Below are 17297 nucleotides of genomic sequence, written 5' to 3' on the forward strand. Positions count from 1 at the left end.
AAAAAGTGATACTACAGTCTCATATTTCATTTGTAAGAAAAGGAAACCATGGAATTCTATTCGAAGATGATATCGGGCTTTCCAGAAGATCGCAGAAGGACTGGCACGTGCCACTGTGTCTTTCAGGATACACATTGGTTCCTCAGCACCCCCTCTTCTTATTTGAAGAACTCACACTGTTGAAATGCATGTGCTTCTTACTTGAGAGCCTTCTACTGCAAACTTGAAAATGGGCAGGTGTGTAATCCAGGAACCACATTTTTACAACTCCAGCTAGTATCTGGGTGGTGGAGTGCTTTCAAGAATATGGAGGTTGTTTTAAGACAGAGGCTTCACAGACAAGATAGGTTTTGAGGTGTGGATCCCTTTTGGAAGAAACTCTGGACACAAACGTAATGCTTGTTTGCTTTAAACGCCAGGCCCTGGTTGCACATTGTGTTACTACTGTCTGGGAGGATTTACTTCTGAGCCATCTGCTGGGTATCCTTTTCTGTGAAGGAAGGAACTTGTCAAGCCTGATGTCAGACTGAAGTTGCATAACTCACAGTGTGTCATGAGGGGCAGGCCCTCTTTCAAAGGAACTGCTTGATAATACACAGTATTATGGCCTAACTGCTGTGGTGCCATAAAAATCCACCTGTGTTGTAAAAGACAGTGCTGATCGTCATAGCATTATTTGGGGTGGAGGGTGAGGGAAAGCTCGTCTTATGCCTGTCATCCCAGTCTCCCCTCTAATTTGGAAAAAAAGAATTAGGAACTGCCATGATGATTTTGCACAGCAACTAGAGGTCTGTATACCCACCCAACCAGCAGGTCTAGAGACATGTCTCCCTGTGTCACTGGCAGTTTCATGGTTCCAGGTCACATGCTGCATTGCAAAGGTTTCCTGGATGTCCACTGGTTGCCTTTGAAGACTGTAATGCTGGTGTGTAGCACATGCACACACATTACACACACTCCAGGGTGCTGAGTAATGTCAAAACTTTGTGGGCTAGTGGGACTTGAAGAAGGATTGGCAATCTACTTCCCCATAGGGAAGGGCTTAATGCTCTGGACATTCAGGTGAGAGCTGGAAGGAAGACTGCCTCAAGGAAAGGTGTGGCCAAGGGGCAGTGTTTGTAGGCTAACTGTGGAGAACCCTATGTGGAATGATGATTTATTTATCTGTAGGGAGTGTTGCTTATATTCCTCTGTTACCTTTTATTCTCTTCCCTGCTTAGTCCTCAGTTGTTTGATTAGATTAGTTTATTTGTACAGTTCTATGTGATACTGTATGTGTTGATATTTCTGTTGTATTTATCTACCAACGTGATTTCTGTCTGTAGTAATTTCTACTGTATTGTTTGAATATTGTTACTTTTATTGCTGTTTGACATGCTGTAAATGACATTCACTGCTGTTCATTTGTTATGCTGCAAGTCAGTTGGGGCACAATTTCGTGGAAAAGTGACATACGGATAAATCAATGACACGGAGTAAGATGAGCTGTTGCAAGTGGCAGAATCCAGCATTTCTTCACAGGCGTGCGAGTTTGGTCTTTGGTGTGTGCAACTCTGGTGAAAACACAGAAGACACATTTGCCCCGGAAAGCATGAACTGGTCCCAAAATAATATTACTTGACACTTAAGCAAAGATGGTTTGTAAACTGTAGGGCAGCATTGCATGCATGCCTTCTGAAGATGAGGGATTAGAGGCAGACCTGCCTAAGGTCCAGACCACACCATCCAAATTGGCAGGAAGGGAAAAAATCTTGAAAAAGGTCTTGCAGTGATTAGACATGACCATACCATACTTTCTGAAGCTGAAAGTTGGGTATTAGCCCTAACAATCTGATCATATTATAATGAAGCCTTTGTTGCAAATACCTAATGGGTTGGCTCCAAATGTCATGCTCAGAATGGACCTTTTGAAATAATGAGTCTACTCTAAGTTTGATTATGTCTATATTTACCCTGTTTCCCCGAAAATAAGACCTAGCAGGAAAATAAGTCCTAGCATGATTTTTCAGGATGCTCATAGTTATACTACCCCAAAAATAAGCCCTACCCCAAAATAAGCCCTACCCCAAAAATAAGCCCCGGTTAAGATCGTCAGCCAGACAGATGCATTTAGTATGTCTGTTGCAACATAATTTGGGGTTTGGAGAGTTATGACGATGTTCCAGAAGAAGATTGGCATGATTGTATATTTGAATAAATGTAGATTTTTGTACATAAATAAATCTAGATTTTTGTACATGAAAAAAAATAAGACATCACCTGAAAATAAGCCCTAGTGTGTCTTTTGGAGCAAAAATTAATATAAGACCTGGGCTTATTTCTGGGGAAACATGGAAATCCTGCATACCCTGCATATATAGTAAGCTCTGAAATTGAATGCCTATAATTGTATATGATGTACTTATAGAATTGTACTTCTACTAACATATGGAGAAGATGAGCAAATTTGTGGTATGAGGAATAGATAGGGTGGCAAGATAGCAATATGGATGAAAGAACTAGTTTCTTTGCTTACAAAAATACCTCCTTTTGGGGGTAAAAAGTGATATTTTTCTGCATTTCAGTTGTTTCTATGTTATTCATCCACTTGAACATCTCTCTTACCAATTAAAATTATATTTGTATTAATTAAAGAACTTTGCAGAACTCTTTTCTTTTTAATTGGAACAACTAACAAGACAGTTTGATTGGGGAAGACTGAACTGAGAGCCATAGATTACAAACCACAAAGGGAGGATCCAACCTCACAGTTATTCTGCAATGATCAGATGGCCTTTTTGATGGAGTGGAGCATGCCACTTGCCATAAATCTGGCTTCTTTGCCAAGGACAAGCTTTCTTTGCTTTGCCTTTCAGACCAGAAACCAGGGATGGCAACTTAAGGCCTTGATTCACCGTTTCTCTCCATTCTATCCTTTTGACTGCAGGACAGAAGTGGGCAGCAAGCAGATCTTCAAATGCTTTGGCTATCAGCTCCCAGTTTTCCTGAGCTTTGGCCATTCTGGCAAGGGCTTCTAGGATTAAAGTTTCTGCTCGTCCTGCTCTAGCAGAGCCCAGCTAACACACAGGAGTGGTGGACTTTGATCATTACTACTATTGTAACCAATATTGTAACTAGCCATGTCATTCTCTACTAAGTTAATCCAAATGATAGTATCAGTGCCAGCCTATTGTTTGCTTTGGAAGGCTACGAATTCCTGACTAACCATGTGCATGGTGATATCCAGAAAGTACTCGGAGACTGTTAACTAAGCAGCAAAGCAGTGAGCGAGTGGTTAAAAGATACTGCAGCAAGGTAAAACATACACAATTAATTTGAGAAATTTCCAAATGTAGCATGATTGAACACAAATTGGTGATACAAACCAAGGGATCTTCAGACCTAGAGAGAAATAATGGTATTGTTGGAGAAAGAGGGGTCATCAAGACTGAGAAGTGTTCATATTTCCACAGTCCCGAGAAAGTGTCTAAAAGACGTTGGACTACAAAAGTACATTTACAAGATCACTTCCCTTTTGGTTTTGGTTTTTCATAGTAAAACATCTAAGAGAAAGTATTTTACTGTTTCAGAAATGAACCAGTGAGGCTAGGAAAACTGGCCTTAAATATACAGTCTGAAAGCTTTGTGGAGAGGCATGGCTTTTCACAAGATGTGTGAGCAGGGTTTTGTGTATTTTTTGTGTGCGTGTTTTTTTTAAAAAAACCTCTGTGCCAAGTTGCTCCCCATTCTGTGCAGAATCTTACAGGTTCCATAGAGCATATAAATCAAGCAAATTATTTTGCTTGGCCTTTCTGCTAGTTGTGAGGAAAAGCAAGGCATTAATACAAGGTGCTGCAGCAGAATGCCTTGCTTTTCCCTACTGTGGAATGTCAGGTACTGGAAAGTTAATCCACCTGCTATCTTGGCTTTTGAGACTTTGCTAGGCATCTCAGGTCAGCTGAAGAGGACTCATGTGGTGCAGTAGTTAGAGGCCTGGAGTGGGACTTGGGAGACTTGGCATCTACTCCCCACTCAGTCATGAGGCTTAATGCAAGACTTTGGGTCAATCACTGACTCTCAGTGTGGCCTACCTCACAGGGTGGTTGTAAGGAGGATAAAGTGAAAAGGAGGATCAGGTATACCACCTTGGGCTCCTTGGGGAAAAGGCAGAATAAAAATGTAGCAGATGCATGTTAACTGCCCAAAGAATCTCCGAAATTGGGCGGTATAAAAATGAAATACATCCATATATAATACTATACAGTCATGTGAGTTGGAGGTGTGCTTTTAAAACGGGGGTTCCAAGATGCTAAATTCCACAGGCAAGCTTGCATTCTTAACTTGTGTAGCTCTTTATGCAGACTTGTTGACACAAAGAACCCTGTATATTTGAAGTACATAGGTAGCTTATTCCAGTCAAATCACTGTGGAACAAAGTGCCCTATATCTTGTTGAAGAGGACAGATTACCCTAACGATTTCCTTCACATGTTGTTCCTGTTAGTAAATGTTACTTGTATGGGCAGATCAGTGAGGCTCGTCAATGGGGAGGCAGTGAATGGGGCGGGGGTGAGAAGCCAAGAGTCCTGGCATCTAGCCTAGCCCCTCAAAGAGCATGAGGATTAAATGGTCAAAGCAGTAGGAGCCGAGGCTCCTCAATTGTAGTCGCTGGCTTTTAACTGCCTTGATGGGTGACCTCTGCCATTTCTTATTCCCAGTGGTTCTTTAAAGAGCATGAAACCTGCTTGCCTTCAAACTTGTTCCTGGATGGGCTGATGCAAATATCAGACCTTGTGGGAGCAAATTTCCTTGGTCCTTCAGGGAGCCTAACATTGCTTGATCAAGGGCTTTTGTGGATTGCGTGTGGGCAAATAACATCCCTCTTTTGGGAAGGTGGGAAATAAGGATTCTTTGCAGTCTGAGAATTCACCTCCTGTCATGCTGTGTCTTGGGAAAAGGGTGGGCAGACAGGATCAGGAATATATATCCTTTTTGCCACAATGGCCCATGTTGTACTTCTGACTCACCTATATATGAAAGGGAGGTGTGATAGCCTTTTAATTTGTGGCTTGCCTCCATCTAGGAGGCAGGTAGAAATAGAAGAAAGAACTGAGTGCAAAGCAATGGAGCTGAGGCTTACCCTTGGGTGCTATTGCATGGATGTGGAAAAGCTTGTGTCTGTGTGAATGTTGGCTGTGGAAATTTTGTGTAGGCGGATGAGCTGTGTGTTTTGTGAGTGTGAGGGGATGTGGGAATGCATTCCACTGGCTCAGACCTGGACTTGCACTCAGGAAAGGAGGGAACAGGGCAACTTAGGGATCGTGTTGCAGCAGGAATGTAGTCTGTTGAAGTCCTTGCTGGCAGTGTATTGTTTGCATTCACATATGTGATATTATGTATGCATAAACATGTTTGAAAGTATTCCATTAAAGTGTGTATCCAAAGTGTACCCTTGGATATTTGGTAGGACACCAAAATAACCCTGCTTTTCTCAGATCCTGACACAAGTGTCTGTGCATATATACACAAACTAGTGTGTTGGTAATACTTTCCATTGCTGTGCTAGGTAGCTGTTGTGTGAGAATGCTGTTACTTATATATGCATGCGTGCGCACACACATTATGTGGATTTGGAAGAGACCAACTAAATACACATCTGCATAGATTTGGATATGGTGTGTGCATTGGGGGAGGTGAGGAGCACCCCTTGGTAAGACAGCAGTGCTGGATGTGTCGTCAAGTTTTGAGATTGCTGAAGCCTATGGCATGGGGTCTTGCAGTGTAGTGTGTCTTTGGGGGTTACAGAGAGCACATTTTGCAGCGGCACGGTTGCTGGCTCTGCGTGCCGACAGAGTAAGGGGCAGCAGGGGAGGGGGGAGAAGCATTGTCTGGGGCTGATCTGTGTGCTGGGCACGCACTCAGTTGCAAGTGGGTCTCTAGAAAATGGCTGAGAGTGAGTGAATCGCCTGGGCCCCAGCTCCTTCCATCTTCTCTCTGCTTGGAGAGGGGAGGGGGCTGAGTCTCTCTCCTCCAGCCCCCCAGCTGTATTTTCCTCCTTGAGTAGGCCCAGAGCACTAGCAGTGCCTCTTGAACAAGAAGGGCTTCCCTGGGGGAGGGATGTCTCTCTAATTTCATTACTTTCCTAGGGCACCTCACTCGCATGGCTGGCAGAGGTGGGTGCCTGTGCTGCTTTTCCCTAGCCTGGGCCCCATCAGGAAACGTGCTTTGCTTCACTTAGCTTGGGTAATTTACTAATCAGCTCCTCCTACCTCACTCATGCTGACATGCTAGAGAGGTAGGATGGCTGCCGGCTCCCTTTTTCACTGTGCCAGTTTTGTTAGGCCTTCATCCTTCTGCTTCAGGGTTGGGGGTCTGGTAGTAAGGCTTTGCCGTGGCAGGCTGTTTTAAAATACTACCCTCCCCAGGCAGAGGGCTGTCTGCACAGGATGGTGCAGGCCGAAGTCACCTTAAGCTGAGGTCCTTCTTAGGCTAGCTGTGTATGACTGTGGGGTAGCCACCAAATCCTTAGGGGACCTTCAGAGTTAACTGTTCTAGGAAGGGCCAGCAGAATGGCCTGTGTCCTTACTCTGAAGCTTCTCAAGGACCAGCATCCTTTCCTTGATACTGACACTACCATGGGATAATTCAGGAACGCTACAGCCCCCAAAAACCTGCAGTGTGAAGTGAGAGCATTCCTGGAAGCACTGGGCCACCCACTCATCTGTTTGAGCCTCTCTGTGTGCATACATGCTCAGAGGGACAGAAATAGGCCATGGGTGTCTTACTTGCTTCTTGTAACTTGTGGTGGAGTGTCCCTGGAAGCAGATCTGGACCGCAAGATGCCATTTCCTCATCCCTGCTCCAAGCTATTCATGAAGATTGGGTGAAGACCTCAAGCTTCAGATCGATTCCTGTGCTGACCCCTTTTCCAGTGGTGTGGGACTATGAGAAGAGGCCATTTCCTGCAACTTAACCTCCCCCCCACCAATTTTCCTTTTTGTCTGTAATTTTTGCTTGGGCTCTGCATACTTTCTGACCTTCAGCAGTACAACCTCTCTGTACTTACTGGATAGTGTAGAATTGAGGTTAGTTGGGCCTGCTTGTGGCTTCTGTGAAATTCTGACTATCCCTTTATCCTTGCTGCCCTATTTATAGCTGTTTTACTGTCTCATGTGGCTCTGTGAAAATCCATCTGCAGAACATCAGTTTTCTTTCCATGTCTCATAGAGATATAAAATTTTGGAAAATGTGAAGCTAGGAGAAACATCTGTTTTCCTCCTTTCACATTTCTAAAAGTTCTTATGAGTATGTGTGAAATTTAACCAATGTCAATTATTAAATATTCTACAAATTCTCATTTCAGCAAGAAGTCCTGTTGTGGGACTTAGGACAAAACTTGTGTTAGCAGAGTTTGCCTTTGGTTGCTGTTGCGATGTTAGAGAGAATTTATGTGTGAGTAGAAAAAAGAAAGACGGGACCTGGGCCTTAGTTCAGTTGTACAGTGCATGCAAAAGGTCCCAGGTTTGATCCGCGACTTTTCCGCATGGGGCTAAAAAAGAATCCAGCCTGATTGCCCTAATAGCTAGTGCTAGTCAGAATAGATTAGCCTTCCCCAACCTGGAACTCTCCAGATGTTCTGGACCACAATTTCCATCATTCCTGACCATTGGGTACGCTAGTTAGGGCTCATGGGAGTTTGAATTCAAAACTTTTGGAGAATACAGGGTTAGGGAAGGCTGGTGTGGACAGTACTGAAGTAGGTGGATTGGGGTTCTTACACTGTATTATGCTACTTCTGGAAAATGGAAGGGCAAAAAATACCCATTCAGACAAGCAGCAGACATACATATAAAATTTGATAGTATATTATCCTTCCCCAACCTTGGGTTCCCATGGGATATTGGACTATAGTACTGTCATCCCTAACCCGCACTGCAAATGGTTAGGAATCAAGGGACTTGTAGTCCAACAATATCTGGGGAACTTTGTTTTGGGAAAGGCTAATGCTGACCAACTTTCTGTGGCCAGTGTAGCTTAGGAAGCTCATGGAATAACAGTGATTGCCATTCCCTCTGTTTTTCTTGCAGCAGCTGGGGGATGCAGGCACAGGGCTTTCATCAAGTGCTTGTGACTGATACTGGTTTGTTTTTCATGCCCTGTGTATTAGTCTGCTGTTGCCCACTGCTGAATGTAGCAGACTCTAATCCAATCCTTTCCTTTCCTTTCCTTGTAGCTTTGCAGTGCTTGGATGGCGACAAGCCCTGTGAGAATGGTGGGAGCTGCATCGTTTACTCCAATGGACTTGCTGCCTGCATGTAAGTTATGCCTCTGTACAGATTGGGCCACAGGTTCAATAAGAGTGCATTGAATCAGCTTGGAAGTTTACAGTATTCGGCTATATGCTTGTAGAGATATGTCTAGTGATGTAATTTGGGAGCTGTGAATTGTCATTGTGAAAAATGTTTGGACTGAAGTAGGAGAGCAAGTGAGATTTGTTCATGGGATATAGTATACATTGGAATTCCTGAGCCTGGAAACTCCCCATGAGCTACAAGGTAAATCATAATGGCATTCTGTGGAAGGGACACATACTGCCCTAGTCCTGTTACAGGCAAAGCATCTTTCCCAGCCACTTCCTGATAGGCCTGTGGGAACTGAGAGGTGTTCTGTTGGCTGGTGCACATTGATTTCCACTGTGTATTTCTGACTGCTGTACAACTGGGAGGCTGTTTACTATGGGGCATTTAAGTAATTTGATCTCAACATCAAATTAGAGCCAGTGTGATGCAGTGGATAGTGCATTGGAATTAAGGAAAGTGGAATTAAAATGTTTGCTCTGCCATGAAGCATTTTGGGGTGAGGGGAATCTTGAACTAATTGCTACTTATATGTATAAACTACCTCATGGTTGGGTTGTTGTGAGACTAAAACAAGATAATTGCAGTATAAGCCACCCTGTACTGGGTGCTGTAATACTGTATTAATTGGATGGTCCATGATAGCTAAGGGGTGAAACAGATGAGATGTAACGGATCTCAATTTAGATGTTGTAGGGTTATCCTTTTCCCCATTTTCAAGTCTAAATATCCTCAACTTCTTGTTAGTCTCTCAGCAGAAAGCAGAAAGGTTATAAGAGTTGTGAGTGTGGGAGGATTTGGATTAGGAAAAGGAAACACGCCTCTTCACATTTGGTTCACCCTGCAGCTTCCTTTAGATAATGAAGGCTCAGAATAGGCAGAATCCTACAGGGCACTTATGTCCTCACCAATTCCTCTCTGGAATTGATTTTCTTCTGCAAGTGGGACCCACTGTGTACACAACGGAGGTTTCACACTTAGGAGAAGACCCAGAATGAGTTCTAGTGACCTGTCTCCTTCGACAAACTAATGTTTTCACCATTTTTAGTTGCTCCAGCAGCACTGTATTGCCATTGCACAACAGAACTGGTGGAATTGGCAGGACAGAAGAGAATTGGGGGGGGGGGTTACATCCTGTTGGATTTTGCCCTTGATCACCAATCTTGCATGCCTCAGCTGTTTTGGCCCTTTCTGTCTGTAAGACAGCACATGTCCCTAGTTGGTAAGTTATAATCGGGATCTATCAGTTTGGATTCCTCTTGTTTAAACAGGTTTGAAAGCTGCTAGGTCATTCTATCTTCTTGATCTTGCTAATGTTTTGACAGGCTGAAAGAGTGGGAGTACTCTTGATTCAAAACACATTGTAAATGCTGCTAATACTGTACTGAACTAATTTTATAATACCTTCCCAGTGATAATGTTTAAAAGAACATCTAGATTGTGCAAGTGACATAATTACAATGCTTTCAGCATTAGATTGCATTTGTCTTCATGGTTTCCTCTTGTTAGTCAGGTCAAATGGCACTGGATGATAGTAACACACACATTGAGGTTTTCTGGCAGTGCTGTATTTGATGGTCCAGAGAATGGACCTGGATTTAGCTGGGCCTGGGATTCTTACTCATCATGCTTTCTTCAGTGGCTTCTCCTAGTGGCAGGTGTCTGAGCTAGTGTAGTGAGTTCCTAGCTTGGCTTGGTGCTGCCTGTGTTGGAATCCAGGACAGGTGGATCTGCCTGCAGCTGCCACGCCCAGAACAGGTGAATCACTGGGAGGCACGGACACCTGGCCTGGATCCCTGGATGGGATGAGATAGGACGAGCAACTATTAGCAGTCAGCTGTAAGTTCTAATCTGCTGTTCAGAGTCAGAGTATTGTTACCCATAACCACAGTGGGCATTTATCCAAGCCTTCTGGGGGTCTGTAAAAGTTGTGGGGTTTCTGAAGAACTCTGGATATGTCCTGCTGGGTGCTCAGAGAAGAGGAAGAAAAAAGAAAGGGAGCTCTTGGCAGCATGGTTTGAAACCTGTTGGGCAGGTTGGGTGGGGAGGCCTGGGAGTGCCCAGGGCTGAAGGGAAAATGCTCTCCTCCTCCTCTTCTTCATTTCCCCCTCCCCCACTAAACACCTGCAAAGAAGCCTTTTAAAGGAGCAGTCACCTTTTGGCTCTGTCTGATAGGGGAGGTGGACAATGGGTGGTTCTCATTTTTGTTTTTTAATTCGACCCCCCCCCCCCAGCCCCAAAGCTTAAGACTTGTGCCTTGAAGGAGAAGGTGGGGCTTGGATTATGACTGTCACATTCAATTTAAAATAAATGGGAATACATTTTGTTTGACAAATGGGTGCTGTAGCTGCTCAGAAGTACGCAGAGGAAAATTGAATATTTTTGGAGCTGGTGATGCTGAGGCCAATGTTGCAGGGCGGTGGGGGGCAGATACTGGACCAGAATGGCAATGGGATCTGAATGCGGCCTGGTTTGAGAGCTGGGTAGGCTAGGTGGGTGGCTGAAAATGTTGCAAAGCTGTGAAATAAGATTCACACTACCTTTGATAGTTGGCACAGAACTTTATCTAGGTTTTCATTTTTAAAAATAATTCTTTGTTGCTTTTTTATATACAAACAATATGATAATTAAAAGTGGTGAACAATAACTGAGAACAGGAATTTCATCAATACAAAGACGCATGCATGCATGCATGCATACATACATAAAGATACCTGGGTGGGGTGAGGGAAACAACCACCTAAAAATGGATGCCCCATTTCTGGAATCCACAGAAATGGAAGGAGTTTCTGCACTCATCCATTAATAATAGTTTTTCTGTCCCTTTTTTCTCATGACTATTTCTTCAGCTGTTCTAGTCACAAAGAGAAAAATTAAATATGAGACACTTTGCAGCTTGTAGCCAATGAAAACATGCTAATTTGATACTTGCAAATGTGTGCATTCATTTTAACTCCAGAATGACACTTTCCTGGGTTTTTTATTCCTGGATTTCTCTTCAAGTTGGATGGTAGGACAACAGTGAATACAATGACGGTTGGCACCTTTGCAGTGATGCCATTCCTGCAGTCTCTCGGTGCAGGTGATTTCTTTGTCATATTTGATTAATAATTATCAGTTGTTTGGGAAATTATCTTTCATGGACTTGCCTGGAATTGGGGACTGTCAATGTGAATGAGTATCTGTAAAAGAGAATGTCTATCTGTTGCCAGCAGCAGGTAATGCACTGTTTGACCTCACAGTGTATTTTGTTCCTCTTGAATTTCATATCTTGTGTGTTAGCTAAAGATGGCAAGAATTGATTATTCAAGATCACATTCAAATAAAGGCCTAAGGAAAAAACCCTTCCCCATCTGCAGTCAATTTAAAGGATGTTTATATGATTTTTAAATCAGGAAAAGTCAGGTTTCTGCACAAACACAGAAGTAACATTTCTGTTTACATTAGAAGTTAAGGAGGTTACTCATTCATGGGTTTGCTCAGATCAGATTTCCTTTGGACCAAATCTGCCTTGCCACTGTTTTATGGCTCTGCTTTAGTTTCACGGGCATCTCTGCTTATATGGAAAATGTGTGAAGTTGGGCCTTCTGAGGGCCAAGCCACATGTGGCACATGCTCACCCAACTTGTATATTAAGCAGGACATTGTGGGAAAGATTCTTAACAGAAAAGCATACATGTAGGAGCATGTGTTGAACCTTCCTTTCCTCCATGCTTTACCTTTCCATGGTTCACTACTTCAAGCACATCCCCCTCAGTTCTTGATTCAAATACAGAAAATGCAGCAAGAAGGGAAATTGTCCCCATTTACTTTTAAAGACACCACTCCCTTGCTTTGTGCATGAATGGGGATATAACATGTGAAAATAATTGTCTGGTTTGCCATTGTTGTGCCTAGTTTGGCGTATATGGTCAGTTTATTATTCCGGCTCAGTGATATTGTTTTGTTCTCAGAAAACTTCACTTTCATGCATTTCAGTCCTATGTAGAATTTTTTGTGGTATAGGTGGACTTCCAAGACAACTAGAGAGCACAGAAGAAGTAGGAAGGCAAGTTGCTCCTTTGTTCTTGATGTTGCAACTAAAAAGTGTGGCTGCAAAAATAGCCATTCAGAGCAACTTTGGATATTATTTAGAAGAGAGGTGACCAGATAAAAAGCTTGGAAGATTTACTTGCTTTTATTCTATTTTCTTACTTTAGAGCCCAGAAATCATCCAGTGGGGGCCTCTTGCAAAAGATACAGAATTAATGAATTAATTCATTTAAAAAGAAGCTACTCCTAGTTTAAATGCTTGCTCCCTTAATTGGGAGAATGGGTGCTTGAGCAGGATTCAAAGGACCACCAGGTTACAAAGTGGTAATGAACTAGGAACTAATTCCTGGAACTAGGAGTGTGGCGTTTATGGCTCCCCTCCCCCAAACATCTGCAGCAAGTAGGAGTCCAGTTCTGCTTCACCGGCAAAGCAGCATCTTAGCATGATGTAGCATTTCCATTCTTGGAATGGTGTTTCCAACTCTAGTGCCGTGAATTGCTACAGCTGGCTTTGGAATGGGGAGCAGGAGAAGGGGCACTGCATTGATGTCTCTCTCCTCTCTCCCTGGATGGCAAGTTGATATGCTTCGCCATTCAAACAGGGACAGGAAATAAAGTATTCTTGTGAGCAGCTGCTGCTACTTACCTTTGGTTTATTTAATGTTTGTTATCCATTTTAGCTTTGTGGGATTGACGGCAATTGTAAGATTTCCTCATATGTAGCACTCTGTGTATGTGCTTAGTTTTATTTGACCGTTAAGTGAAGGCCATACCTGTCTGTCAGCTACTGGTTTCCTTCTACTTGTAAGGTATGAGTAAATGTCTCCTGCCCGTAGCTTGGCAGGAGAAGGCCCCAGAGACTTTCATGCCAGTTGTTGTAAACTAAGGGCCAAGAAACTGGGTGCAGTAGAAGCCTTCAAAGAAAATATGGTGGCTTAGTTTACCCATCTGAGTTAGGAAGAAACCTCAGGAATCCATGTATGAGGTGCAGGAAGAATGCCTGTGATTTCCCCCTCTCTGCTTCAGCCTGTGTTCCTTCTGTGCTGCTGACCATGTGCAAGTTCTTTTTGATAACTGAAATGACAAAAAGCTTTTTCCTCCTTTGTATGGGTGTGTGACTGGGTTCTGTCTGTAGTGCTCCCAAGGAGGCCTCAGTCATTCAATTCTGGCAAAGGGCCGCAGGCCTGGTACTACCACCCGCGCAGCCCTGGGGTAAGGGCTGACTCACAGACTGTCAGGCAACGTGTGCAGACACAGTTGGTGATTCAGAGCCCCAGGGGAGAGGTACAGAAACTTAGCTGTCTTCCCTGGATGTGAGCAGGCAGGGACACGGTGCCAGGGCTTGGCTCCCAGTGTTGATAGAACAGATTTTCTTCTTCGGGCCCCTAGCCACCCCAAGTTGGTAAGTGGGATTGCTCTCATACTGCCCTGAGGCAAGAGGGAGTGTGCAGTACATGAACAGGGTGCTGCTTGTCAGTTCAAGGCAATGCTTTGCACCAGCCACAGTTGCCTGCTACCAAGGGCCAAACTCTTCATTGAATGTGTGAATACATTTAGATCGCAATCCTATTGGCTGGGGGATGCTGGGGGGGGTTGCCTTCATGTTTCCCAAACATACATAGGATTGTGTCCTTAAAATATCTTAATTTTATTTTGTTAAATTACAGCTGTGGCGGGGAGGATCAGATTTGGGGCCAGAGGAAATCCAGTGAATATTACCTTTCCCCTAAAGCTGCTGTTAATCCTGAGAGAGAAGCAGGCTTCCTTACAAGGGGAAATAGTAGCTTCAAGAGGCAAATTGAAGCTGCTGCAGTTACTGGGATGATATCATGGGGGGCGGGAGGGGGATCCTCTAAGTCATTTAATTTATGGTTTCATTTTGCTCTAAAATATACCTAGCCAAGTAGATTGATTTTTTTTTTTAATTTTGAGACTTGTACAGCTGATGTATTTGGCTTGCCAAGTGCTAGCCTTTGTCTATGCAGATTCTCTTGGGGTCACTAATATCTTGGACTCACAAGTGCATGTCCTTTCCAAGGTGTCAGAATAATGTTAATCACTTGCCACAAGGCAAAGTCATTCACCTCCTAATGTGCCTCTTTTCAGCCTACATTGTCTATATTAGCCTTTCTTAGCCTGGGCACCTCTGCATATATCAGACTATTGCCTCCTTCATCTCCAGCAACATGATCATTTGATATGTTGCCTGGGGATGCTAGAAATTGTAATCCCACACAGCTGAAGGGCCCCAATCTGGGGGAAAGCTTCTCTATCTAATAAGATGCCTTGTAGTAATGTATCAACAAAGCAAATACTTAGAGGCCAATTGCCAGTCTCAGAGTGGTTTACAAAATAAATAAAACACAGAGCAAATAGCTGTGGATGGCTTGAGCAAATTAATCAAGTCACATTGTTAGGAGGAAGACATTTTTCTCAAATCCCTAGCCACTCCGACTTCTGATTCTAAATACAGAGATCAGTATAGGTGCGGTGAACACAAGCCTCATTCTCCTCAAGGAAATGTTTTCCTCTCTGCCAGGGTTAAAAAGAAGCGTGCCTATCTTTTGTCTGCTGTCTTTTATTGTTATAAACCCACCAAACGTCCCGCACCTACTCTGGAAAGATTCTGCCATCCCTTTAAGTGCTATAAGGGATATACCGTATTTTTCGCTCTATAAGACGCACCTGACCATAAGACGCACCTAGTTTTTAGAGGAGGAAAACAGGAAAAAAATATACTGTATCAAATGGTTTACTAAACTATTTAATAAACTATAACAGAATACAGTAATACCGTATTTCAACCTTGTAAAGTGAACAGCAGTCAACAGTGGCATTAAGAACCATCATCACTGTCATTAACAAAAGAGAGACTTTAAAGTTCGAGTACTCTTCTAGTTTTTGTTGAACCCATAGAACTCATCATCACTAGAGTCAGAATTTATGAAGCTCTGTTGCTCACAATCAGACATCACTTTTTTAGTCAGTAGTCGAATTATTGAAGGAATCCACAATCTACACCAGTTAAACAAGAGCTGCTGCAGATAATTCAATAACAAATCTAAAAAAGCCAGTAATGTCCACGCTGCCCTACTAGTAAATAATAGAAAAAAACCTCTGACAAAAAATGAGATATTGTACGGTAAATCAAACACACAGCAGACTAAGTAGCCTTTGAAGAATAAACTTCATACACGAAGGTAATGCTGTTCAAATATCCACTGATCCTAAAAAAAATGTGTCTGATCAACTAACAGATAACTGATCCATGGAAAGCTTCCTGATAATCACAGGCACATTCCCCATCACTTCCCCATGGGCTTCATTAAAAGACGGGTTGCCATTTGAAAACACACACCGACCTGTGATTAACAGCCAGGTGGTGCCATGTGGGGCCGGCAGTGTGCCGGCGGTGGTCTTCTGGGCAGCGTGGTGGTGGTGGCAGGTCTTCCCGGGCAGTGGGGGTGAGCAATCCGTCTCTCTGTGTGGCTGGCGGGTTAAAGCCCATGGCTCCTCCTCCTCCACACCTCTTCCCGTGAGTGGCACAGCTCTCACCTGCGCTGGGGGGGGGGGCAGAGCAGGGTGCACCTGTGCCGGCCAGGTGGTGCCATGTGGTGCAGGCGGCCGGCAGCATCCCAGGCGTCGGGCACAGACACATTCGCTCTATAAGACGCACAGACATTTCCCTTTTGAGGGGGAAAAAGTGTGTCTTATCGAGCGAAAAATACGTTAAGTGCTCTAAGCATTCCCAGTCAGGAAGAGGAAAGTATACAGGCTTGCTGCAGCCAGCAAGCAAGCCAATAATTTGGTACCATGGCTTCTTGGCCCATGTGTTTCTGGGTCTAGTCGTAGAGAGAATGATGGGAAGTATCTTCATCACATGCATATTTAGATGCTTCTGGCAAAAGAGACACAGACTGGTGGGAAGGAAGGAGAGGTAGGTTGTTTGAAGAAGCAGTTCATGTTTTAGGTCATTTGGACTGTAGATTGATGGGCCACTAGAACAGACCTGCTTTGAAGGACCAGGCCTGACTGGTTGGTTGCCAGGGCTCAAGCAGTTATGGAAGGCCTGCCATGAGAATTTGAAGGGACCTATCTTGGGGAGAGGGACTGCGGGTGGCACAGTGGTTTAAACTGCTGAGCTAGTTGATCGAAAGGTCGACAGTTCAAATCTGCAGATGGGGTGAGCTCCCCTTGCTTTGTCCCAGCTCCTGCCAGCCTTGCAGTTTGAAAGCTTATTAATGCAAGTAGATAAATAGGTACCACTTTGGTGGGAAGGTAACAGTGTTCTGTGCACCTCGGTGTTCAGTCATGCTGGCCACATGACCACCAAAACTGTCTGTGGACAAACGCTGGCTCCCTCGGCTAGGAAATGGAGATGAGCACCGCCCCCTAGAGTCAAACATGACTGGCCTTTAATGTCATGGGGAAACCTTTACCTTTTTAACATGGGGACTTAATTAGTGACATGGCTTTGTGAAGCAGAGTGGAATTGCTGGATTGGCTTGAAAAATAGGCCTGCTATGGGAATGGGCATATTTGCTGAAGAGACACGTGTAGTGTTTTGTTCTTATATTTGCTCAGGTGGATGTTTTGAACTCTTACTGCCTAGTGAGAGTTCAAACCAAACAGGATGCATTCTGTATTTTTACAGAAACAGGACCTGGGTTTATTTTTGGTCTAAGAAATCAAAACATTGGAGAGCAAGGACTTGTATTGTATTTGGTAACTAAAGAATAAACAACTGGCATTTTATAGCTAGTGGTAAATTTAGATTGCTTCTTTGAGCTACCTGATTTACTTAACAAATACATAAAACTCTACAAATCAGACAATATAGTCTACCACACCAATGTTTTTTAGATCCTTTTACAGTTCATGTACCTGTGTGCATAGACACAAAACTAGCTCACTCCTTGAAAGTTAACTG

General features: G+C 43.7%; 1 protein-coding gene across 4 annotated transcripts in view; it reads left to right on the plus strand.

The window, feature by feature from the left end:
• NOTCH3 (notch receptor 3) overlaps positions 1-17297 on the plus strand; it is a 60537-nt gene that overhangs the window by 7016 nt on the left and 36224 nt on the right. For 3 of the 4 annotated variants that reach the window (XM_044453664.1, XM_044453660.1, XM_044453662.1), the window contains exon 1: positions 3565-8293. In XM_044453664.1, the coding sequence (XP_044309599.1) occupies positions 8076-8293 (218 nt within the window). In that variant the 5' untranslated portion in view covers positions 3565-8075. Of the gene's footprint in view, positions 1-3564; positions 8294-17297 lie in introns of those variants that run through there. The other variant, XM_044453661.1, reaches the window with a different exon arrangement.

This window comes from Varanus komodoensis, unplaced genomic scaffold (assembly GCF_004798865.1).
Source record: "Varanus komodoensis strain SLA01 unplaced genomic scaffold, ASM479886v1 scaffold7_1, whole genome shotgun sequence".
NCBI lineage: Eukaryota > Metazoa > Chordata > Lepidosauria > Squamata > Varanidae > Varanus > Varanus komodoensis.